The sequence below is a fragment of the Haemorhous mexicanus genome (assembly GCF_027477595.1).
Source record: "Haemorhous mexicanus isolate bHaeMex1 chromosome 3 unlocalized genomic scaffold, bHaeMex1.pri SUPER_3_unloc_2, whole genome shotgun sequence".
Taxonomy (NCBI): Eukaryota; Metazoa; Chordata; class Aves; order Passeriformes; family Fringillidae; genus Haemorhous; species Haemorhous mexicanus.
Genome location: NW_026775976.1, coordinates 137200 through 163023, shown reverse-complemented (window position 1 = coordinate 163023; position 25824 = coordinate 137200). Strand labels below are relative to the sequence as shown.

Here is a 25824-nt window from a genome sequence, read left to right as displayed (position 1 = left end):
GGGGAGGTTCCCGGGGCTGGCCCGGAGCCGCCTCCCGGTCGGACCGAGCCCTCCCCCCCGCCCTTCCCCCCGGGAATTTTGGGATCCCAGAAATCCCAAAAATTCAGCTTTCCCTCCTCTCCCGTTTCCTTCGGGAATGGGGTTCCCGAGGAATCCCACCGGGAACGGAATTCCCGAGGATTTTCCCGCCTGGCGCTGTGCCCGTTCCTGCTTTTTCCCGCCTTTTCCCTGTTTTCCACCCGCTCCAAAATTCCCTGTTTTGTTTTTTTTTTTTTTTTTTTTTTTGGTCCCCGTTCCTGTCCCGGGAGCGACGTGGAGCTTCCCAAAATTCCCCCCCCTCCAAAAAAAAAAAAAAAAATCTGCCGTGGGAAGCGGGAAAAATCCAAAAATTATCCAAGGAAAGACAAACAATAGGGGAAAAAAAAAAAAACCAGGAAAAAAAAAAAGGAAAAAAAAAAGAAAAGAAAAAAAAAAGTTGTTTTTTTCCCAAACCTTTGGAGCCGTTGTTTTCCAAAGGTGGCGAGTCCAAGGTTAAAGATAAAACCGGGAATGCGGGAACGGGAGATTGGAGCAGTGGGAAAAGTGGGATGGGAAAAATCCCGTCTGGGAAAAAAAAAAAAAAATTCCCCCCCGGCCTGGAATTTGTGGGAATTCGGGACAGGGAAAGGGGATGGGGGTGGGATTTTTGGGAAGAGCCAGAGGGGGAAGCGGGAGGGATCATGGAATTATTTAGGGTGGAAAACCCTCTGGAATCACCAGGGAATTCCAGGATCTGTGTGACCCTCCCCTCCCAAATCCAGAGGGATTTGAAATCCCGCCAGGAAGAGGGATTGGAAACCCTTTCCAGGCAGAAATTCCAGCCTTGAGCATTCCATGGGGTTCTTGGGACACAGGGATCCCTGGAGCTGTCAGGGATATTTGGGATTTTGGGAAGGAATTTTTCCCTGAGGAGGGGCTGGGCTGGAATTCCCAGAGAATTCCCTGAGAGAAGTGTCCAAGAAAAGGTTGGAGCATCCTGGGATTGTGGAATTCCCAGAGTCTGATGATTCCAGGCCGCAGATCCCAGGGTTTTGTGGCACTTCCCACAATTCCAGGAATTCCCTGGATCGTGGAAGGTGTCAGGACTGGAATTAAGATGGGATTTGAGCTTCCATCCTGGAATTCCAGGCTGCAGATCCCACAGCTTTGTGGCACTTCCCACAATTCCAAGAATTCCCTGGATCATGGAAAATGTGGGGTTGGAATTAAGATGGGATTTAAGCTTCCATCCTGGAATTCCAGGCCTCAAATCCCATGAGTTTATGGCATTTCCCACAATTCCAGGAATTCCCGGGATCCAGGAATTCCTTGGATATTGGAAGGTGTCAGGCTTGGAATGGGATGGGATTTAAGCTTCCATCCTGGAATTCCAGGTCTCAAATCCAATGAGTTTATGGCATTTCCCAGAATTCCAGGAATTCCCTGGATCGTGGAAGGTGCCAGGACTGGAATTGGGATGGGATTTGAGATTCCATCCCGGAATTCCAGGCTGCAGATCCCACAGCTTTGTGGCACTTCCCACCATTCCAAGAATTCCCAGGATCCAGGAATTCCCTGGATATTGGAACGGGATGGGATTTGAGCTTCCATCCCGGAATTCCATGCCTCAAATTCCCACGGCTTTGTGGCACTTCCCACAATTCCAAGAATTCCCTGGATCGTGGTAGGTGGGATGGGATTTGAGCTTCCATCCCGGAATTCCAGGCCTCAAATCCCACGGCTCTGTGGCACTTCCCACAATTCCAAGAATTCCCCGGATCGATGGAACATCTGGATGCGCTCCCATTCCCGAGCTGCTCCGCACACCCATCCAGGTTTGGGAATCATTTATTAACCCCTGCCAGGAATTCCTGGCTCACACCCAGGGAATCCCACACCCGGCACCGGCGATTCCCGGGTTTCGCTCCATCCCGGCGGGATCCGTGTCCGGAATATTCCCCGGGAACGCCGGGCTGAGCTCACCGGCCTTGCATGGATGCCAAATATTCCTCCAGCAGCATTCCCAGCTCCGAGTTCTGCTGCTGCAGGGCGGTGGCCTCGGAAAAGAGCTCGGATCTCCTGGTCAGCACCTTACTGGGAAAGGGACACCGGGATAATGTGGAAAATCCATGGGATGAGGTGGAAAACCCCTGGAATTGTCCCAGCGCTGCCCCCAGCCCAGCAGGCACTCACTGATATTCCACGAGTGCGGCTCCGAGCGCATCCCAGAGTTTGAGTTTCCGCTGGGGAATGATGCGGGTCAGGGCTTCCCAGTATTCCCCGTCCTTGGAATTGTCCCGCACGTCCTGGATTTCCTTGGGGGGTCCTTCGTCCCTGGGGATGGAGAACAAATCCTTGGGATGGAGATCCAAAGCTTGGGATGGAGAGGAAACCTTGGGATGTTGAACAAATCCTTGGGATGGAGAACAAAACTTTGGGAAGGAGATCAAAACTTTGGGATGGAGAACAAATCCTTGGGATGGAGATCGAAAGCTTGGGATGGAGAACAAATATCTGGGATGGAGAACAAATCTTTGGGAATAGAGAACAAATCCTTGGGAATGGTGGACAAATCCTTGGGGTGGAGATCGAAAGCTTGGGATGGAGAGGAAAACCTTGGGATGAAGAACGAATCCTTGGGATGGAGAACAAATCTTTGGGACGGAGAACAAAACCTTGGGATGGAGAACAAATTTTTGGGATGGAGAAGAAACTCTGGGAATGGATAATAAATTCCTGGGATGGAGTGCAAATCTTAGGGATGGAGGGAAAAAAACTTGGGATGGAGAACAAATCTTTGGGATGGAGAACAAATATCTGGGATGGAGAACAAAACTATGGGATGGAGAACAAATCTTTGGGAATAGAGATCAAAACCTTGGGAATAGAGATCAAAACCTTGGGAATAGAGATCAAAACCTTGGGATGGAGAACAAAACGAATCTTTGGGAATAGTGGACAAATCTTTGGGATGGAGATCGAAAGCTTGGGATGGAGAAAAAATCCTTGGGATGGAGAACAAATCCTTGGCATTTGGGAATTCAAAATTGGGAAACAAATCCTTGCGATGGAGAACAAATCCTTGGGATGGAGATCAAAATCTTGGGATGGAGGAAAAAACCTTGGGATGGAGAAAAAACCTTGGGAATAGAGAACAAATCATTGGGATAGAGAACAAATCTTTGAGATGAAGAATAAATCTTTGGGATAGAGAAAAGAACCTTGGGATGGAGAACAAATCCTTGGGAATAGAGAACAAATCTTTGGGATGGAGAACAAATCTTTGGGATGGAGATCAAAACCTTGGGATGGAGAACGAATCCTTGGGAAGGAGAACAAACCCTTGGGAATGGAGAGCAAATCCTTGGCAATTGGGAGTTCAAAATTGGGAAACAAATCCTTGGGAAGGAGAATAAATCTTTGGGATGGAGAACAAATTTTTGGGATGGAGGACAATTTTTGGAACAGAGAAGAAATTCTGGAAATGGGCAACAAATTCCTGGGATGGAGAGCAAATCTTTGGGATAGAGGAAAAAAAACTTGGGATGGAGAACAAATCCTTGGGATGGAGAGCAAATCTTTGGGAATGGAGAGCAGTTCTTTGGGATGGAGAACAAATTTTTGGGATGAAGAACAAGTCTTAGGGATGGAGAAAAAAACCTTGGGAATAGAGAACAAATTTTTGGGATGGAGAACAAATCCTTGGGATAGAGAACAAATTTTTGGGATGGAGAACAAATCTTTGGGATGGAGAGCAAATATCTGGGAATAGAGCACAAACTCCATCTTTCCCTCCCTTCCCAGCTCCTGGATCATCTCCTGCCTGGATTATTCCCAGCCTTCGGAATCTCCTGATCCCTCAGGGAAGGTTGGGAATCTCTTTCTCCGAGCAGGACAAACCCAGGAACTCCCAGGACATTCCCTGGATCCCAGACTGGCTCCGTCCCGGTCCCAATTCCCACCTCAGCTTGACAAATTCCTGGAGGAATTCCCTCAGGATTGTCAGGACGTGATCAGCTTGGATGGCCGGGATGCGAGGGGCGCTCCCGAGGGGTTGGCTCTGATCCCTCTGGGAATGGGATCCGCTCTTCCCTTGGTCCTCAGCCGTGGGATCCTCTACCTGGCTCACCTGGAGGCAGAAAAGCTGGATGTGGAATATTCCGGATGAACCAATCCTCCTTCCCGGAATTCTTGGGATGCGTTCCCAGGGATCTTACCGGGATCTCCCCCGGGGATCCTACCGGGATCTTGGGCGCGTTGTGGGATTCGTAATCCAGGAAAAAATCCATGAGCTCGCGCAGCTCGTCCTCGTCCTCGATCCGGAGGGCCTGGAAAAGCGGGAATTTCGTCAGGGATCCGTGGGATGGGGAGGGGAAGGGGATTTCCCAGGAGCAGAGGGAATGCTGGAATTCTGGAAAATGATGGATATGGAAGGAATGGTGGGAAGGGGTTGATGTGGGATAGCCAGGAATATCCGTGGATGGGAAAGTCTGGGAAGAGGCTGGAGGAGCCTTGGAGGTGTTTAAGTCATCGGGATGGGCTGGAGCTGGGAATCTGGGAACCATGGAATGTTCTGGGTGGGAAGGGACCTCACAGCTCATCCCATTCCATGGGCGGGGACACCCTCCATGATCCCAAACCTTGGACATTCCCAAGGATCCAGAGGCATCCACAGCTTCTCTGGGAATCCCAGCCCAGCCAGGAATTCCTTCCCAAGATCCCACCATCCCAAGCTCCCCTTTCCAACTGGAAGCCATTCCCTGGCTCCTGCCCCTCCAGCCCTTGCCCAAATCCCAGCTCTCCTTTCCCTCTGCAAAAGACTCCAAGGATTCCCTGCATCCTTCCCTGATCCAGCTGCACATTCCCAGCTCTCCCAGCCTGCCATTGCATCCAGCCCCATCCCGACTCCTCCTTGAGAAGGAATTTCGGGATCCAGGGGCTTCCCTGGGAACTGGGGACTCCAGGCAGGGTCTCCCTTCCCTTTCCCATCCCCAAATCCCAGAAAAATCCCTCGGGATGGATCCTGAGTGTCCTCGATCCCAGAATCCCGGGATGGTTTTGGGATGGGATCCATGGACCTCCAATCCCATCCCAGGGACACTTCCCACCATCCCAGGGTGATCCCAACCCACCCTTGGACACTACCAGGCATCCAGGGATTCTCTGGGAATTCCAGCCCAGCCAGGAATTCCTTCCCAAGATCCCACCATCCCAAGCTCCCCTTTCCCACTGGAAGCCATTCCCTGGCTCCTGCCCCTCCAGCCCTTGCCCAAATCCCAGCTCTCCTTTCCCTCTGGAAAAGCCTCCAAGGATTCCCTGCATCCTTCCCTGATCCAGCTGCACATTCCCAGCTCCACCTCCTCCTGGTGCTGAGCATTCCAAGCCCAATCCCAGGAGATCCCATCCCAACCCACCTCGAAGATGGATCGGAGCTGCCGGATGTCGTTCCTGGGTCCCACCACCTCCCGCAGCGGCTTAAGGAGTTTGTTTTCCAGCAGGAATGCCTTGGGAAAAAGGCCGGGAAGAGGGGGCTGAGCCACGGTGAGCATTCCCAGCCCTCATTCCAAAGGGATCCACAAAAAATAAAAAAATCTGGATCCGGGGCCGATCCCGGATTTCAAGCTCCAGCAGCGCTCACCGACTCGTCGCTCACAACCTCCAGGATTCTCCGGAGGGTTTTCCTGGGAATGCCCGGCCGGGATGTGATTCTTCCCTCGATCCTTTCCTGGTTTTCCTTCCCTCCCTCCGCGCTCCGGGCTCCTGTCCTCTTACTCCTCCTCCCTTCCTGCTCCGCTTTTCCAGGCTTGATCCCTGAAAATCAGAGAGGGAATTGGGAGCACGATCCCAAACTGGGGGAATCCTTGGAAAACAAAGCTCCTGGGATGAGAGCTGCTTCCAAGAACTGGGAAAAACACAGCGGGAATATCCCTGGGAATGAGCCAACTCAGGGTTGGCCGCTCCTGGAAGATCCCACCTGGAAATCCCATGGATCCACAGGAGCCTTCCCAAGGAGAAAAATCCCAAGGAATTTATGGATCCCATCTCCCACACAGCAGGAATATCCCTTGGAATGAGCCAACTCAGGTCTGGCCATTCCTGGAAGATCCCACCTGGAAATCCCATGGATCCACAGGAGCCTTTCCAAGGAGAAAAAATCCCAAGGAATTTATGGGATCCCACCTCCCACACAGCAGGAATATCCCTTGGAATGAGCCAGCTCAGGGCTGGTCACTCCTGGAAGATCCCACCTGGAAGATCCCACCTGGAAGATTCCATGGATCTGGGCGGACACGGGAGCCTTTGCAAGGAGAAAAATCCCAAGGAATTTACGGATCCCACCTCACACACAGTGGGAATATCCCTTGGAATGAGCCAGCTCAGGGTTGGTCACTCCTGGAAGATCCCACCTGGAAGATCCCACCTGGAAGATTCCATGGATCTGGGCGGACACGGGAGCATTCCCAAGGAGAAAAAATCCCAAGGAATTTACCGATCCCTCCTCCCACACAGCGGGAATATCCCTTGGAATGAGCCAGCTCAGGGTTGGCCACTCCTAGAAAATCCCACCAGGAAATCCCACGGATCCAGGGGAGCCTTTGCAAGGAAAAAAATCCCAAGGAATTTATGGATCCCACCTCCCACACAGCGGGAAAATCCCTTGGAATGAGCCAACTCAGGGCTGGCCATTCCTGGAAGATCCCACCTGGAAATCCCACAGGGACACGGGAGCCTTTCCAAGGAGAAAAATCCCAAGGAATTTACGGATCCCACCTCACACACAGTGGGAATATCCCTTGGAATGAGCCAGCTCAGGGTTGGTCACTCCTGGAAGATCCCACCTGGAAGATCCCACCTGGAAGATCCCACCAGGAAATCCCACGGATCCGCAGGGACATGGGAGCCTTCTCAAGGAGAAAAATCCCAAGGAATTTACGGATCCCACCTCCCACACAGCGGGAATATCCCTTGGAATGAGCCAGCTCAGGGCTGACCGCTCCTGGAAGATCCCACCTGGAAATCCCACCTGGAAGATCCCACCTGGAAGATCCCACCTGGAAGATCCCACCTGGAAATCCCATCTGGAAATCCCACCCGGAATATCCCACCTGGAATATCCCACCTGGAAGATCCCACCTGGAAGATTCCACCAGGAAGATCTCACCAGGAAATCCCACCTGGAAGATTCCACCAGGAAGATCTCACCAGGAAATCCCACCTGGAAGATCCCACCTGGAAGATCCCACCTGGAAGATCCCACCTGGAAGATCCCACCAGAAAATCCCACGGATCCGCGGGGACACGGGAGCCTTCCCAAGGAGAAAAAATCCCAAGGAATTTACGGGATCCCACCTTCCAGAAGCTTCGTGGCCAACTCCATGGCGTCCCTCTTCTCCTGGTGGCCTCCCAGCGGTCCCACGTTGTCCATGAACCACAAGCGAGGCTCTTCCCACGGCATTCCCAGCTGCTGGAGGTGGATGATCCGGTCGGCGTCCAGCACCTCGCGGATCAAGGCTTTGGCCTCCTCCTCGTTGACGATCCAAACCTGCCGGAATCTCTCGGCATTGCTGCGCATCAGCTGCCTGCGGGACAGGGGGGAAACGCCAATCCCGGGGGATCCCTGAAATTTTACGTGTTTAGGAGGAATTGGTGGTGAAAAGGGTAAAAAAAAATGGTTATGGAAAGAGTCGTAAAATTGGTTATGGAAAGAGTCGAAAGATTGGTTATGAAAATGAGTAAAATTGGTAATGAAAATAAGTAAAAAATGGTTATGGAAAGAGTCGTAAAATTGGTTATGAAAAGAGAAAAAAGATTGGTTATGAAAATGAGTAAAATTGGTATGAAAATGAGTAAAAAATGGTTATGGAAAGAGTCGTAAAATTGGTTATGAAAAGAGTCAAAAGATTGGTTATGAAAAGAGTAAAATTGGTTATGAAAATAAGTAAAAAATGGTTATGATAAGAGTAATAAAATTGGTTATGAAAAGAGTAAAATTGGTAATGAAAATGGTAAAAAATTGGTTATGGAAAGAGTCATAAAATTGGTTATGAAAATGAGTAAAATTGTTATGAAAATGGCAAAAAAATGGTTATGATAAGAGTAATAAAATTGGTTATGAAAAGAGTTGTAAAATTGGTTATGAAAATGAGTAAAATTGGTAATGAAAAGGGTAAAAAATGGTTATGAAGAGAGTCATAAAATTGGTTATGAAAAGAGTAAAATTGTTATGAAAATGAGTAAAAAAATTGGTTATGAAAAGAGTAAAATCGGTTATGAAAAGAGTAAAATTGGTAATGAAAATGAGTAAAAGTTGGTTATGGAAAGAGTCATGAAATTGGTTATGAAAAGAGTAAAAAGATTGGTTATGAAAATGAGTAGAATTGTTATGAAAATGGTAAAGCATGGTTATGGAAAGAGTCGTATTATTTAATTTGTTAATTTTATTATTCCTACTAGTTCATATTTTATGTTAATATTTAAGAAAGCCAGCCATAAAATTCACATTTTTCACAGGAAAGGATCCCGAAAGGATTGGATCCCGCTCCGGTGTCCCGGAGTTGGAATTCCACGGGGTCGGAATTCCACAGGTCGGAATTCCACAGGTCGGAATTCCACGGGGTCGGAATTCCACAGGGTCGGAATTCCATGGGGTCGGAATTCCTCGGGGAATCCCACGGGGTCGGAATTCCACGGGGTCGGAATTCCATGGGGTAAGAATTCCACAGGGTCGGAATTCCACGGAGTCAGAATTCCACGGGGTCGGAATTCCACAAGGTTGGAATTCCACGGAGTCGGAATTCCACAGGGTCGGAATTCCACAGGGTCGGAATTCCACGGAGGTGGAATTCCACGGAGTCGGAATTCCATGGGGTCAGAATTCCACGGAGTCGGAATTCCACGGAGTCGAAATTCCACAGGGTCGGAATCCCATGGGGTCAGAATCCCACAGGGTCGGAATTCCACGGGGTCGGAATTAGATAGGGTTGGAATTCCATAGGGTCGGAATTCCAAGGGGTCGAAATTCCACAGGGTCGGAATTCCACGAGGTTGGAATTCCACAGGGTCGGAATTCCACGGAGTCAGAATTCCACGGGGTTGGAATTCCACGGGGTCGGAATCCCACAGGGTCAGAATTCCACGGGGTCGGAATTTCACGGGCTTGGAATTCCACAGGGTCGCAATTCCAAGGGGTCGGAATTCCACAGGGTCGGAATTCCACGGGGTCAGAATTCCACAGGGTCAGAATTCTACGGGGTCGGAATTCCACGGGTCGGAATTCCACAGGGTCGGAATTCCAAGGGGTCAGAATCCCACAGGGTCGGAATTCCACGGGCTTGGAATTCCACAGGGTCGGAATTCCCCAAGGTCGGGATTCCTCGGGGTCGGAATTCCACGGGGTCAGAATTCCACGGGGTCAGAATTCCACAAGGTCGGAATTCCACGGGGTCGGAATTCCACAGGGTCGGAATTCCACAGGGTTGGAATTCCATGGAGTCAGAATTCCACAAGGTCGGGATTCCTCGTGGTCGGAATTCCACAGGGTCAGAATTCCACAAGGTCGGAATTCCACAAGGTCGGAATTCCAGGGGGTCGGAATTCCAAGCGCTCCCCACCTCATCCGCTCCCGCGTCTCCTGGAACTGCCCCGCCACCTTCTCCAGCTCCAATTCCAGGCTCTGCTTTTCCTCTTGGAATCTCGCCTCCTGCTTGGCCATTTTGTCCTTCAGCACCTCCAGGGTGGTCCGGAATCTGGGAAGGGACCGGGAGGAGCCGGGATTTTGGGAATGCCCCCGGGATGCGGGGGATGGGATTCCCCGGGCTGGGATTTACCGGCTGATTTTCCGTTTCTGCAGGGATCGGAGCGTGGAATTCTCCACGTCCAGCTGCCGGAGCACGTCCAGGTTGTATTCCAGCTTCACCTGGTTCAGGTGGTAAATGCCCTTCATCTGACGGACCTTCCTCTCCAGGTGCTGGAATTCCGTGGGGAAAAGGAGGGGGGAAAGAAAAAAAAATTCGCAAAGAATTCCGTGGAAATTCCATGGGGGGAAAAAAAAACCCACAAAGAATTCCATGGAAATTCAGGGGGGGGGGAAAACCCACAAAGAATTCCATGGAAATTTCATGGGGGAAAAAACCCACAAAGAATTCCATGGGGAAAAAATCTCACTAAGAATTCCATGGGGAAAAAATCCCACAAAGAATTCCATGGAAATTCCATGGGGAAAAGAAACCCACAAAGAATTCCATGGGGAAAAAAATCCCACAAAGAATTCCATGGAAGTTCCATGGGGGAAAAAACCCCACAAAGAATTCCATGGAAATTCCATGGGGAAAAGAAACCCACAAAGAATTCCATGGGGGAAAAAAACCCACAAAGAATTCCATGGAAATTTCATGGGGATGAAATCCACAAAGAATTCCATGGGGGGAAAAATCCCACAAAGAATTCCGTGGAAATTCCATGGGGAAAAAAAACCCCACAAAGAATTCCATGGAAATTTCATGGGGAAGAAACCCACAAAGAATTCCATGGAAATTCCATGGGGGGGGGGAAAAACCCCACAAAGAATTCCATGGGATTAAACCCACAAAGAATTCCATGGAAATATCATGGGGGTAAAAACCCCACAAAGAATTCCATGGGGAAAAAATCCCACAAAGAATTCCATGGGGGAAAAAAACCCACAAAGAATTCCATGGAAATTTCATGGGGATGAAATCCACAAAGAATTCCATGGAAATTCCATGGGGGAAAAAATCCCACAAAGAATTCCATGGGATTAAACCCACAAAGAATTCCATGGAAATATCATGGGGGTAAAAACCCCACAAAGAATTCCATGGGGGAAAAAAACCCACAAACAATTCCATGGAAATTCTGTGGGGGGAAAAAAACCCCACAAAGAATTCCATGGAAATTTCATGGGGATGAAATCCACAAAGAATTCCATGGAAATTCCATGGGGGAAAAAATCCCACAAAGAATTCCATGGGGAAAAAATCCCACAAAGAATTCCATGGGGAAAAAATCCCACAAAGAATTCCATGGAAATTCCATGGGGGAAAAAACCCCACAAAGAATTCCATGGGGGAAAAATCCCACAAAGAATTCCATGGGGAAAAAAAACCACAAAGAATTCCATGGAAATTCCATGGGGGGGGAAAAAAACCCCACAAAGAATTCCATGGAAATTCCATGAGGGGGGGAAAAACCCCACAAAGAATTCCATGGGATTAAACCCACAAAGAATTCCATGGAAATATCATGGGGGTAAAAACCCCACAGAGAATTCCATGGGGGAAAAAATCCCACAAAGAATTCCATGGGGGAAAAAAACCCACAAAGAATTCCATGGGGAAAAAATCCCACAAAGAATTCCATGGAAATTCCATGGGGAGGAAAAATCCCACAAAGAATTCCATGGAAATTCCATGGTGGGGGGGGGGGGGGGGGAACCCACAAAGAATTCCATGGGGAAAAAATCCCACAAAGAATTCCATGGGGGGAAAAAACCCACAAAGAATTCCATGGAAATTCCATGGCGGGGGGGGAAACCCACAAAGAATTCCATGGGGGAAAAAACCCACAAAGAATTCCATGGAAATTCAAATGGGGATTAAACCCACCAAGACAGGCCCGGGGCCTTAGGGAAAACTCAGGGAAACTTCCAGAAGGGTTCAGATTCCCAGGGGGAAAAAAAAAAAAGCTGGAATTCAATCCCAGCAGGGCCAAGAATTTTTTCCCCTTTCCAGAGGATGGAGGAAATCCATGATCCAGGGGTAAATTCCCAAAAATCCCACCCGAGGCAAATCCTAAACCACCTCCAGGGAAGTCCTTCCCAATCCCAGGCTCTCCCAGCTTGGAATTCCCACCCTAAATCCCAGATTCCATTTCTGCTTTCAGGTTTTTTTTTTTTCCCACCTGCAGTGGGCACGGAGAATTCCCCCTCCTCCTCCTCCTCCTTAGGGAATTCTGCATTTTTTTGGGGATTAATATTGGGATATTTTACACCTCTCTGGGGATGGAAATATTCCCAAAATCCAGTGGAAAACTTTCCCTGGAGCAGCCTGAGAGGTTTCTCCGTTATTTTCCCTGTTCCCAAGGCTGCTCCAAAAACTGGGATAAGGCCATGGAAAACAAAGAGGGAAAATTATCTCCGGGGCCTCCCTCGGCCACAGCTCAAGGTTGTTTTCCCAAGGTTTTCCCGCCTTTCCAACGGTCCCACGGGATTCCCTGGGAATGCTGAGCTCCAGCACGGAGCTGTTTCCATCCCACAGCACCTGGGAGCATCCCACATTCCGAGTTATCGAGAACTGAGGATGTGGGAGAGGCTGGAGAGAGGCCAGGGAATGCCACGGAGCTGCTGCAGGGCTGGGAGAGCTGGGAATGTGCAGCTGGATCAGGGAAGGATCCAGGGAATCCTTGGAGCTGCTCCCCGATCCCAAAGGGGCTCCAGGAGAGCTGGGATTTCGGCAAGGGCTGGAGGGAGCCAGGGAATGGCTTCCAGTGGGAAAGGGGAGCTTGGGATGGTGGGAGCTTGGGAAGGGATTCCTGGCTGGGCTGGGATTCCCAGAGAATCCCTGGGTCCCTGGCAGTGTCCCAGGGTGGGTTGGGATCACCCTGGGATGGTGGGAAGTGTCCCTGGGATGGGATTGAAGGTCCGTGGATCCCATCCCAAACCATCCCGGGATTCTGGGATCAAGGACACTCAGGATCCATCCTGAGGGATTTTTATGGAATTTGGGGATGGAAAAGGGAAGGGAGACCCTTCCTGGAGTCCCCAATTCCCAGGGAAGGCCCTGGATCCTGAAATTGCTTCCCAGAGAGGGATTGGGATGGGGCTGGATGCAAAGCCAGGCTGGGAGAGCTGGGAATGTGCAGCTGGATCAGGGAAGGATGCAGGGAATCCTTGGAGGCTTTTGCAGAGGGAAAGGAGAGCTGGGATTTGGGCAAGGGCTGGAGGGGCAGGAGCCAGGGAATGGCTTCCAGTGGGAAAGGGGAGCTTGGGATGGTGGGATCTTGGGAAGGAATTCCTGGCTGGGCTGGGATTCCCAGAGAATCCTTGGATCCCTGGCAGTGTCCAAGGAAAGGTTGGATCACCCTGCGATGGTGGGGGTGTCGGGGATGGAATGGGATGGGATTTGAGGTCCCTTCCCACCCAAACCATTCCCGGATTCCCAGTGGTGATTCCGTGATCCGGGGCCGTTCCCGGTACCTGCACATCCTGTTCCAGCTGGGATTTCATGCTGTTGTACATCTCCAGGCTCGAATCCTGCAGCTCGTTCAGCTGCTGCTCGAAATCCAGCGCCTTGTCCATCTGCTTCCGCAGGAATTCCAGCTGTGGGAACAAGGAGAACCTCATCCCACCTCATCCAACCTCATCCCACCTCATCCAACCTCATCCCACCTCATCCAACCCCATTCCACCCCATCCAGCCTCTTCCAACCCCATCCAAGCTCCTCCCACTACATCCAACCTTCTCCAACCTCATTCCAGCTCATCCAGCCTCATCCAACCCCATCCCACCGCATCCAACTTCATCCCATTTAATCTAACCTAATCCCAACCTAATCCCAACCTCATCCCACCTCATCATCCAACCTCCTCCCACTACATCCAACCCCATCCAACCTCCTCTGACCTCCTCCAACCTCATTCCAGCTCATCCAACCCCATCCAACCCCATCCAACCTCATCCAACCTCCTCCCACCTCATCCAACATCCCTCAACCTTGTCCAACCTCATCCCACCCCATTCCACCTCATCCAACCTCATCCCACCTCCCCAAACCTCTTCCAACCTCATCCAACCTCATCCCACCTCCCCAAACCTCTTCCAACCTCATGCAAGCCCATCCCACCTCATCCAACCTCCTCCAACCTCCTCCAACCTCATCCAGCCTCATCCAGCCTCATTCCAGCTCATCCAACCCCATCCAACCTCATCCAACATCTTCCAACCTCCTCCCACCTCATCCAACCTCCTCCCTCCTCCTCCCACCTCATCCAACCTCAAGCAACCTCATCCCACCCCATTCCACCTCATCCAACCCCATCCCAACCCCATCCAACCTCATTCAACCTCCTCCAACCCCATCCCACCTCATCCAGCCTCTTCCAACCTCATCCAATCTCATCCATCCTCATCATACAACTCCATCCCACCACATCCAAGTCCATCCAACATCATCCAACCCCATCCAACCTCATCCCACCATATCCAATATCATCCAACCTCATCTAATCTCATCCAGCCTCATCATCCAACCCCATCCCACCTCATCCAACATCGTCCAACCCCATCCAACCCCATCCCACCTCATCCAACCACATCCAACACCATCCAACCCCATCCCACCATATCCAACCACATCCAACACCGTTCAACCTCATCCCACCCCATCCCACCTCCTCCATCCCCATCCCTTCCTGCTCCCACCCCAATCCCAATCCCAATCCCAATCCCAATCCCAATCCCAATCCCAATCCCAATCCCAATCCCAATCCCAACACCCCCAGCCCCTTCGCGCTGCATTCCCAGCATTCCAAGCAGGACCTGGAGCGCGTCCAGGAAGGGGGAACGGATTGGGAACGGGGCTGGAGCTCCAGGAGCAGCTGAGGGAGCTGGGAAAAAATGTCTCAGCCTGGAGAACAGGAGGCTCCAGAGGGACCTTTCCCACTCTGGAATTCCCGGAAAAGTTGGAACCAGGTGGGATCGGCCTCCACTCCCACAGGAGAAGTGGGAAAGCGCCAGGGGAGGTTGAGCTGGATCTTGGGAACAATTCTCACCTGGAAAGGGTTTTCCAGCCCTGGAAGAGCCACTCAGGGCAGGGTGGAGTCCCCATTCCCGGTGGGATTGAAATCCCCGTGGATTTGGCAATTTTGGGGGTTGGGAATGGTTGGAGTCGGTGATGCCAGAGGGCTTTTCCCACCCTCAGCAATTCCCAGATCTCCCGCGGGATTCACCTCCTGCTCGTTGTGGGCCTGCATGGCCTCGTTCCACTTCCTCCGGTTGCTCACCAGCATCTCCCGCCGCTCCTCCTCGAACGTTTTCTGCGGGAAAAATTGGGAATTCCACACCGGGATCACAGGGAATGGGAAACAGCCGGGCGGCGACGCTCCGGGGTCGCTCCCAAAGCCGTTCCCGACCCCTCAGAGCTCCGGATTCCAACCTCACCCACCCCAATTTCATCCCGAGGATGTTTTTCCAGAAGATCCGGAGAAGCAAAGCGGTTTTCCCGGTTTGTTTTCCCGGGAGTTGGGTACCTCGATCTGCCGGAGGTGGTGCCGGTAGGCTTTGAGCATATTCCGGGTTTGCTCTTCCATCCTTTCCAGGAGCACCTGGATCGCGTCCGCCTGCTCCTTCAGGGCCTGCTCGTACTGCTCATCCCTGGCCCTCAGCTCCTGGAAAAACGAGGGAAAGGGAGGCCGGAATCAGCGGGAATCGGGCGGGAATCCTCAGGGAAAGGTCAGGACGTGGAATTATCAAGGATTGGGTGGGAAGAGAACTTAAGGATCATCCAAATCAAATCCCGCCATCCCAGAGTGATCCAACTTTTCCTTGGAAACTGCCAGGGATTCTCTGGGAATTCCAGCCCAGCCAGGAATTCCTTCCCAAGATCCCACCATCCCAAGCTCCCCTTTCCCACTGGAAGCCATTCCCTGGCTCCTGCCCCTCCAGCCCTTGCCCAAATCCCAGCTCTCCTTTCCCTCTGCAAAAGGCTCCAAGGATTCCCTGCATCCTTCCCTGATCCAGCTGCACATTCCCAGCTCTCCCAGCCTGCCATTGCATCCAGCCCCATCCCAGCTCCTCTCTGGGATGGAATTTCAGGATCCAGGGGCTTTTCTGGGAACTGGGGACTCCAGGCAGGGTCTCCCTTCCCTTTTCCATCCCCAAATCCCATAAAAATCCCTGGGGATGGATCCTGAGTGTCCTTTATCCCAGAATCCCGGGATGGTTTGGGATGGGATCCATGGACCTTCAATCCCATCCCAGGGACACTTCCCACCATCCCAGGGTGATCCCAACCCACCCTTGGACACTCCCAGGGATCCAGGGATTCTCTGGGAATCCCAGCCCAGCCAGGAATTCCTTCCCAAGATCCCACCATCCCAAGCTCCCCTTTCCCACTGGAAGCCATTCCCTGGCTCCTGCCCCTCCAGCCCTTGCCCAAATCCCAGCTCTCCTTTCCCTCTGCAAAAGGCTCCAAGGATTCCCTGCATCCTTCCCTGATCCAGCTGCACATTCCCAGCTCTCCCAGCCTGGATCCACGGCACAGGCGCTCCAGCCCCGGGAGCAGCTCCGAGAATTCCCAGCTACCTCCTGGAGCTCTCGGATGAGCTGGTTCTTCCCCGCCAGGAGCTGCTCACACTCCTCCCGCTGCTGCTCCAGCAGCTCCCACAATTCCTGCGGGATCTTCACATCCCCCACCAGGCCCCACTTGGAGTTGATCTCCTCCAGCTTTTCCGTGCCGTGCATGGCTTCCGCCTCCAGCCTTTCCAGCCTGCGGGAAGACAGGGAATCAGGGAGCTGGGATAGGGCTGGAATGGCTCCAGACCTGGGGTTCTTCTCTTCCCTACATCCCTTCCCTGAATCCCTTGCCTGAATCCCTAAATTCCTTCCCTTCTCTAAACCCCTTCTCTGGTTCCTTTTCGTTTCCTGAATTCCTTTCCTTCCCTAAATCCCTTTCCTGAATCCCTTCCCAAGATCCCTTCCCTAAAATCCCTTCCCTTCCCTAAATCCCTTCCCTGAATCCCTTCCCAAGATTCCTTCCCTAAAATCCCTTTCTTTCCCTAAATCTCTTCCCCAGAATCCCTTCCCTGAATCCCTTTCCTAAATCCCTTTTCTGAATTCCTTCCCTAAATCCCTTCCTAAATCCCTTCCCTGAATCCCTTCCCTAAATCTCTTCCCTAAATCCCTTCCACGAATCTCTTCCCTGAATCCCTTTCCTTCCCCAAATCCCTTCCCTAAATCCCTTCTCAAAATCCCTTCCCCAAATCCCTTTTCTTCCCTAAATCCCCTCCCTGAAGACCTTTCCTAAATCCTTTTCCTAAATCCCTTTCCTAAATCCAGTCCCTACATCCCTTCCATGAATTCCTTCCCTAAATTCTTTCCCTTGATCCATTCCCTCAATCCCTTCCCTAAATCCATTCCCTCAATCCCTTCCCTAAATCCCTTCCCTAAAATTCCTTTCCTTCCCTAGATCCCTTCCCTAAAATCCAGTCCCTAAATCCCTTCCCTGAATTCCTTCCCTTGTTCCATTCCCTGAATCGCTTCCCTAAATCCCTTCCCTAAAATTCCTTTCTTTCCCTAAATCCCTTTCCCGAATCCCTTTCTTTCCATAAATTCCTTCCCTAAATTCCTTCCCTGAATCCCTTCCCTGAATCCCGGGAGCATGGATTTGGTGTTTCCTGGAATTTCTGGGAATGGGGCTGAAGGAAAAGCAGGATGGGACCACCCAGGAACCATCCTGGGGTGGGATCAGGGAATGCCAGAGGCTGGAAAAGCTTTGGAAAATCCCAGCAGGAAAAATTCCACTGCCTGAGCAGGATGGGCAGGGCCTTTCCAGGAATGTGCTGAGGAATTCCAAGCGGGAAATCCAGGATGGTTTGGGATGGGATTTGTGGACCTTCAATCCCATCCCATTCCAACCCAATGATCCCAGGGTGCTCCAGCCTTTCCTAGGACACTCCCAGGGATTCCCTGGGAATTCCAGCCCAGCCAGGAATCCCTTCCCAAGATCCCACCATCCCAAGCTCCCCTTTCCCACTGGAAGCCATTCCCTGGCTCCTGCCCCTCCAGCCCTTGCCCAAATCCCAGCTCTCCTTTCCCTCTGCAAAAGGCTCCAAGGATTCCCTGCATCCTTCCCTGATCCAGCTGCACATTCCCAGCTCTCCTGGATTGGCACTGGATCCAGCCCCATCCCAACTCCTCCTGGAGAAGGAATTTCAGGATCCAGGGGCTTCCCTGGGAATTGGGAACTCCAGGCAGGGTCTCCCTTCCCTTTTCCATCCCCAAATCCCATAAAAATCCCTCGGGATGGATCCTGAGTGTCCTGGATCCCAGAATCCCGGGATGGTTTGGGATGGGATCCATGGACCTTCAATCCCATCCCAGGGACACTTCCCACCATCCCAGGGTGATCCAAACACACCCTTGGACACTGCCAGGGATCCAGGGATTCTCTGGGAATCCCAGCCCAGCCAGGAATTCCTTCCCAAGATCCCACCATCCCAAGCTCCCCTTTCCCAGTGGGAAGCCATTCCCTGTTTCCCACCCCTCCATCCCATTCCCAAACCCATCTCCGGCTCTCCAGGAACCCTCTGGAAAAGTCTCCCTCAAACCACCTGGGCCAGGTGGGATTTGGGACCTCGTCGTGGGCTGGAATTTTCCATCGGAATCCGACAGCATTCCCGAATCCCCGGCTGCTCCCCGCTCACCTCCTCCGCTTCTCCTGCCCCTCCTTCTCCCGCCGCCGCGATTCCCGGAGGTCGGATTCCACCTGGACGTTCGTCAGCAGCTGCGTCCCGTGGAAGAGCAGCTTGGCCAGGACCTGCCGGGGAAGGGACATCCCGGGAATTCGGGCTCGGAATGCACCCATCCCGGATCCTTCCCGTCCGTGGGCGGGTTGGGAATCCAGTTCTAAAGGATCCCGGTCAAATCCCAAGTCCTAAAGGACCCCGAAATCCCTTTCCTTCCCTAAATCCCATCCCAGAATCCCATCCCAGAATCCCATCCTGGAATCCAATCCCAGAATCCCATCCCGGAATCCCATCCCGGAATCCCATCCTGGAATCCCATCCCAGAATCCCATCCTGGAATCCAATCCCAGAATCCCATCCCGGAATCCCATCCCGGAATCCCATCCTGGAATCCCATCCCAGAATCCCATCCTGGAATCCGATCGAAGAATCCCATCCTGGAATCCGATCGAAGAATCTCATCCTGGAATCCGATCCCAGAATCCCATCCTGGAATTCCATCCTGGAATCCCATCCCATAATCCCATCCTGGAATCCCATCCTGGAATCCCATCCTAGAATCCCATCCCGGAATCCCATCCCAGAATCCCATCCTGGAATCCATTCCCGGAATCCCATCCCAGAATCCCATCCTGGAATCCGATCGAAGAATCCCATCCTGGAATCCGATCCCAGAATCCCATCCTGGAATTCCATCCTGGAATCCCGTCCCATAATCCCATCCCAGAATCCCATCCTGGAATCCCATCCTAGAATCCCATCCCGGAATCCCATCCCAGAATCCCATCCTGGAATCCATTCCTGGAATCCCATCCTGGAATCCCATCCCAGAATCCCATCCCTGAATCCCATCCCTGAATCCCATCCCTGAATCCCATCCTGGAATCCCATCCCAGAATCCCATCCCAGAATCCCCATTTAAGGCTGGAAAATCCCACGGAATCCAACCATTCCCAGCACCATGGATCCCGCTCCCGGGGAGTTTCCCTCCTGGTTTTTGTCCCAAAAAGGAGGAAAACAAGGGATAAAGAGGGATCCAAGAGGAGATTCCCACTGGATTTCAAGGATTTGGCTCGAATTCCGACTCCTGGGAATTTGGTTTCTCTCCCGGTTTTTTGTCCCACCAATGGGACACCAAGGATCAAAACAAGGGATAAGGATGGATCCAAGAGGAGATTCCCATTGGATCCCAAATCCCACTCCTGGGAAGTTTCTTTCCCAATTTTTTGTCCCATCAAGGGGACGCCAAGGAGGAAAACACGGAACAAGGATGGATCCAAGAGGAGATTCCCATCGGATCACAAATCCCACTCCAAAGGTTTCTCTCCTGGATTTTTGTCCCATCAAAGTGACACCAAGGAGGAAAACATGGAACAAGGATGGATCCAAGAGGAAATTCCCATCGGATCCCAAGGATCCAGACCCAATCCCACTCCCGGGGAGTTTCCCTCCCGGATTTTGGCCCAAAAAGGAGGAAAACACGGAACAAGGATGGATCCAAGAGGAAATTCCCATTGGATCCCAAATCCCGGTCCTGTTGAATTTCTCTCCCCATTTTTATCCTACCAAGGGGACACCCAGGAGGAAAATGTGGAACTAGAAGGGATCTAAGAGGAAATTCCCATTGGATCCCAAATCCCACTCCTAGGGTTTCTCTCCTGGTTTTTGGCCCAAAAAGGAGGAAAATAAGGGATAACAAGGGATCCAAGAGGAAATTCCCATCGGATCCCAAATCCCGGTCCTAAGGTGTTCTTCTCCCATTTTTTTGTCCCATCTCTCCCGGTTTTTGGCCCAAAAAGGAGGAAAACCAGGGATGAGGAGGGATCCAGGAGGAGATTCCCATTGGATCCCAAATCCTGGTCCTAAGGTGTTCTTCTCCCATTTTTTTGTCCCATCTCTCCCGGTTTTTGGCCCAAAAAGGAGGAAAACCAGGGATGAGGAGGGATCCAGGAGGAGATTCCCGATCCTTCCTCACCCTCTCGGTCTCCTTGACCAGCCTCAGGCTCTTCCTCTCCTCTTCCTCCTCCTCCTGCTCCTGCTCCTGCTCCACCCTCTCTCCGAGCGCTTCCCTGGCGTGGAAACAGGGAAAAGTTGGGAATGTTTTAATAATATTGAATAAGAATATCTATTAGAAATTGATAAATGATCACAAATTTAATTTAAGTGATATAAAATTTTATGTAGAATGGAATATTTTTATAATTCATAACGATCTAATGATTAGAAGTTTTAATATATTTTTATTTAATATTTAATAATTAATTATCCACCCCACCCTCTTCCTGATGCTGGGAAAGGGCCTGGATCCAATCCCATCGGTTCCTTGGGATCAGGAAAAGGTTTGGGATGATCCCAGTGGGATTGATCCCATCTGTGGGATCGGGAAAGGGTTTGGGATGATCCCGGTGAGATTGATCCCATCTGTGGGATCGGGAAAGGGTTTGGGATGATCCCAGTGGGATTGGTCCCATCTGTGGGATCGGGAAAGGGTTTGGGATGATCCCAGTGGGATTGGTCCCATCTGTGGGATCGGAAAAGGGTTTGGGACGATCCCAGCGGGATCCTTCCAGTGGGATCAATCCCAGATGGTTCCTTGGGATCGGGAAAGGGTTTGGGATGATCCCGGTGGGATTGGTCCCATCTGTGGGATCGGGAAAGGGGTTGGGATGATCCCGGTGGGATTGGTCCCATCTGTGGGATCGGGAAAGGGTTTGGGATGATCCCGGTGGGATTGGTCCCATCTGTGGGATCAGGAAAGGGTTTGGGATGATCCCAGTGGGATTGATCCCATCTGTGGGATCGGGAAAGGGTTTGGGATGATCCCGGTGGGATTGATCCCATCTGTGGGATCGGGAAAGGGTTTGGGATGATCCCGGTGGGATTGGTCCCATCTGTGGGATCAGGAAAGGGTTTGGGATGATCCCAGTGGGATTGGTCCCATCTGTGGGATCAGGAAAGGGGTTGGGATGATCCCGGTGGGATTGGTCCCATCTGTGGGATCAGGAAAGGGTTTGGGACGATCCCAGTGGGATCCTTCCAGTGGGATCAATCCCAGATGGTTCCTTGGGATCGGGAAAGGGTTTGGGACGATCCCAGTGGGATCCTTCCGGCTTGGGATCAATCCCAGGTGGGATGGAGAAAGGATTTGAGATCACCCCAGTGGGATCCTCCCAGTGGGATCAATCCCGGGTGGTTCCTTGGGAAAGGATTTGGGATGATCCTGGTTGGATCTTTCCAGTGGGATCAATCCCAGGTGGCTCCTTGGGAAAGGATTTGGGATGATCCCAGTGGGATCCTTCCCACTTGGGATATTCCAGTGGGATCAATCCCAGGTGGGATCGGGACAGGATTTGAGATCACCCCTGTGGGATCCTCCAGTGGGATCAGTCCCAGGTGGTTCCTTGGGAAAGGGTTTGGGATGATCCCGGTGGGATTCTTCCTGCTCAGGATCAATCCCAGGTGGGATGGAGAAAGGATTTAGGATCATCCTGGTGGGATCCCTCCTGCTTGGGATACTCCAGTGGGATCAGTCCCAGGTGGGATCAGGAAAGGATCTAGGATAATCCCAGTGGGATCCCCTTCCCACTTGGGATCTTTCCAGTGGGATCGATCCCAGGTGGTTCCTTGGGATTGGGACAGGATTTGGGATGATCCCGGTGGGATCCTTCCCGCTCAAGAGATTCAAGTGGGATCAGTCCCAGGTGGTTCCTTGGGAAAGGATTTGGGATGATCCCGTTGTGATCCTTCCCACTTGGAATATTCCAGTGGGATCGATCCCAGGTGGGATCGGGAAAGGATTTAGGATCATCCTGGTGGGATCCTTCCCACTAGGGATATTCCCGCGGAATCGATCCCAGGTGGGATCGGGACAGGATTTGGGATGATCCCGGTGGGATCCTTCCTGCTTAGACATTCCAGAGGGGTCGATCCCAGGTGGTTCCTTGGGAAAGGATTTGGGATCGGGAAGGGAAGCAGGATCCCGGCGGGGTGACAAGTGAGATTCCATGGATTCGGAATTCCTGTCGGGAACAGGATCCGATGGCACCTCGCTGTGGGTCAGTGGGATCTGGACGGGGAATCCATGAGATCCAGTTCGATCCCAGGGGAAATCCTTTGGGGAAAGGATCCCAGGTGGATCCCAGCAAGGATCCGGGATAGGAAGGGGGATATGTCCAAGCGGGAATGGGGATTTGGCCTGGGAACGGGATCGTCCTCAGCTTTGGGATCCGCTGGGACTGGGAATGGTGATCCCGGGATTGGGAATCTCCTCCCGGGGGGATCCCTGAGCTCCTGCGTCCACCTGGGAATTGTTTGGGAATGTTTGGGATCCAGGGCAGGCCCCGGCCTGGGCCTGCTCTGGGGACACTCCTGGGTCCCTGTCCCCTCCCAGCTCCCAATGTGGGAATGCTCCGGGATTTGGGAATGATCCTGAGCTCTGCGATTGAGACCGGGAATGATCCTGAGCCTGGGATTGGGATTGGGAATGGGAATGATCCTGAGCCTGGGATTGGGATGGATCCTGAGCCAGGGATTGGGTTGGGGCTGGACCGTGAGCTCTGGGATTGGATTTGGGATGGATCCTGAGCCTTGGGATTGGATTTGGGATGGATCCTGAGACTGGGATTGGATTTGGGATGGATCCTGAGTCTGGGATTGGGATTGGGATGGATCCTGAGCCTTGGGGATGGATTCTAAGATTGGGATTGGGACTGGGATGGATCCTGAGACTGGGATTGGGATGGATCCTGAGCCTTGGGGCTGGATCCTGAGCCTTGGGATTGGATTTGGGATGGATCCTGAGCCTTGGGATTGGATTTGGGATGGATCCTGAGTTATGGGAATGTTCCTGAGCCCCCGGGAGGGATTTGGGAGGGATCCCGAGTCCCAGTCCCAGTTCCGAGCCCCGGTTCCGATTCTGAGCCCCGGGTTTGGGGTCGGTCCTGATCTCCGGCCCAGTTCGGGGTGGGATCCCCCAGCACCACCCCCCATTCTGGAAAACCGGGAATGGGGCCCGGCCCCCCGTTCCTCACCGGCGCCGGACATCGACGCGGTTCCGGCGGGCGGCGATTCGCTGCTGGCGCTCCCAGTCCGCGCCGGACCCGGCACCGGCACCGGGATCGGTACCGGGATCGGCACCGGCAGCGGCATCGGGACCGGGACCAGGAGAGGAATCGGGATCGGGAACAGCACCGGTACCGGGACCGGGATCGGGAACAGCACCGAGATCGGGATCAGCACCGAGATCGGTACCGGGATCCGGATCAGCACCGGGGTCGGTGCCGAGATCCGGATCAGCACCGGGATCGGTACCGGGATCCGGATCAGCACCGGGATCCGGTTTGGGATGGAGTTCCGGATCGAGTTCAGGCTCGGGCTCCAGCTCCGCGAGCTCCAGGCCCGGGCCTGGGCCCGCCCCGTCCTCCCCCGGCTCCATGCGCACACCTGGGCGCAGGTGCGCGCCCGTTACGGCGCATGCGCTCCTCGCGTTACCCCGGCAACGGTCGCTGCGCGGCGCCCACTGCGCATGCGCACACCTCTGAGCGTCCTTTGTTGCTTAGCGACGCGCGTGTCGTCACCGATACGTTGCTGCGCATGCGCTGAGGCCTTTCCCGTTGCTTGGCAACGACGGGAGCATCATGGCTCCCCCTTTTCCCAACTTTTCCAAATTTTCCCGGGGCGTTTCCGTGGGAAGGAGCGGGGAAAAGGCACCGGGAAAGCTCCTCCCGCTCCTTCCCGCCGGGATCCGGGAGCTGGGGACGGGGATGGAAGGAGGGAGGGAATTCCCGGAGAATCCCTGGGAATGTCCGAGGAAAGCCTGGAGCAACCCCGGGGTCGGGCTGGGAATGGGATGGGATTTAAAATCCATGGATCCCATCCACAGAATTCCGGGATTCTGGGATCAAGGACACTCAGGATCCATCCCGAGGGATTTTTATGGAATTCGGGGATGGAAAAGGGAAGGGAGACCCTTCCTGGAGTCCCCAATTCCCAGTGAAATCCCTGGATCCCAAAATTCCTTCTCAAGGAGGAGTTGGGATGGGGATGGATGCAATGCCAGGCTGGGAGAGCTGGGAATGGAGAGAATTCCCACTGGGAAAGGGGAGCTTGGGATGGTGGGATCTTGGGAAGGAATTCCTGGCTGGGCTGGAATTCCCAGAGAATCCCAGGACAAGGGATCCCAATCCCAATTCTTGGGAATTTGCTTTTCCATCCTCTCTGACGCCCGAGCTCCGGGATTTTCCGGGAATTCCGTGAAAGGCAGTGCCCAGAACTCTCCAGGCTCAGCATTCCCGGGTCCTCTCCCGCCTCCTCCTCCGGGATGTGGGAACTGCCTGTTGCCATGGGGGGTTGCCATGGAATTCGGATCCCGCGGTTTCCATGGAAATCGCCGGAGGTTGGGAATGGGATGGGATGGAGGGGGTGGCGGGGGGAGGGGGTGAGGCCCTGCCAGGGTTCCCGGGATGGCCCCAAATGGGGAAAATAAAACAATTCCAGGCCTTCCCAACTTCTGCTTCCCCAAATCCTCCTCTTTTCCCTTCCTGGAATGTTCCTTTCCCAGGGAATTCCGCAGGGGCTGATCTGGGGTCGAGGAGTGGGAATATTCCAGGGGATCAGTCGTGGAAGATCCCAGATTTTGGGGACTTCCCCATCCTTTTGGGATTGCGCCATCCAAATCATTCCCTTCAGGAATCCCGAGATGGGAAAAGAAGGGAAAAATCTGGGAATTTCAGCCTGATCCATCCCCTCCTAATCCCCTTTCCCAAAGGATGAGGAAAAATGGGATGATCCCGTGGCCTGGCCCCTCATTCCCGCTCTTTTCCAGGATTTTCCTGGGGAAAAAAATCCCCTCAAACTCATCCCAAAGTGGAATTATCCAAGAAAATCATGGAATTACGGCCCCGCCGGAGGTTTGGAGGGCCGGGAAGCCCCGAATTCCTTGGAATGCTGGAATGAGGGGGTGAGGGGAGGGAGGGAGGGTTGGAATTTTTTCCCCCCAGCTCCAGAAGATGGCAGCAAGCGCCCGCAGCATTCCCGGCAGTGGGAACAGCTCCGTCCAACCCTCTGGAAGCGGCTCCAACTTCTCCCGCTCCCAAATCCCGGCCGGATCCTCCGGAGCTCCTTCCCTGCTCCAACATTCCCCTGGGAAAAAAGTGAGTGAATCCCTAATTTTAATCATTTGAATCATTTTAATTTAATTTTTTCTTTTAATTTTTTTTTCCCACCCCCGAGAACGCCGCAATTCCAAAGCGTCGCTCCCTAGCGATGGGAAAAGGGAAGGAAAAAAGAAAAAAAAAAAAGAAAAAATCCCGGCGGATTTTGATTCC

At 52.6% G+C, this 25824-nt stretch overlaps 1 protein-coding gene across 1 annotated transcript; it reads right to left on the bottom strand.

Annotated features, from left to right (window-relative positions):
* Nucleotides 1-1850: 1850 nt before the first annotated feature.
* On the bottom strand, nt 1851-24841 carry DRC1 (dynein regulatory complex subunit 1). The gene is made up of 17 exons (XM_059837274.1): nt 24721-24841; nt 23530-24052; nt 20475-20568; nt 18458-18570; nt 16338-16521; nt 15284-15421; nt 14984-15070; nt 13232-13354; nt 9846-9985; nt 9630-9764; nt 7369-7598; nt 5657-5829; nt 5433-5522; nt 4236-4346; nt 3981-4162; nt 2212-2352; nt 1851-2112 (listed from the first exon to the last, which is right to left on the bottom strand). The coding sequence occupies exons 1-17, from the start codon at nt 24839-24841 to the stop codon at nt 1998-2000; spliced, it is 2700 nt and encodes an 899-aa protein (XP_059693257.1). The 3' UTR covers nt 1851-1997.
* Nucleotides 24842-25824: the final 983 nt, after the last annotated feature.

What these genes read in the sequence shown, in the direction of transcription:
- DRC1 (XM_059837274.1), bottom strand. Translation starts at nt 24,841, where the DNA reads ATGGCAACAGGCAGTTCCCACATCCCGGAGGAGGAGGCGGGAGAGGAC. An exon ending in GGGCAGGAGAAGCGGAGGAG is followed by an intron (nt 16,522 to 18,457) that starts GTGAGCGGGGAG and finishes GTCTTCCCGCAG; the next exon opens with GCTGGAAAGGCTGGAGGCGG. An exon ending in GCCGCACTCGTGGAATATCA is followed by an intron (nt 2,113 to 2,211) that starts GTGAGTGCCTGC and finishes TCCCTTTCCCAG; the next exon opens with TAAGGTGCTGACCAGGAGAT.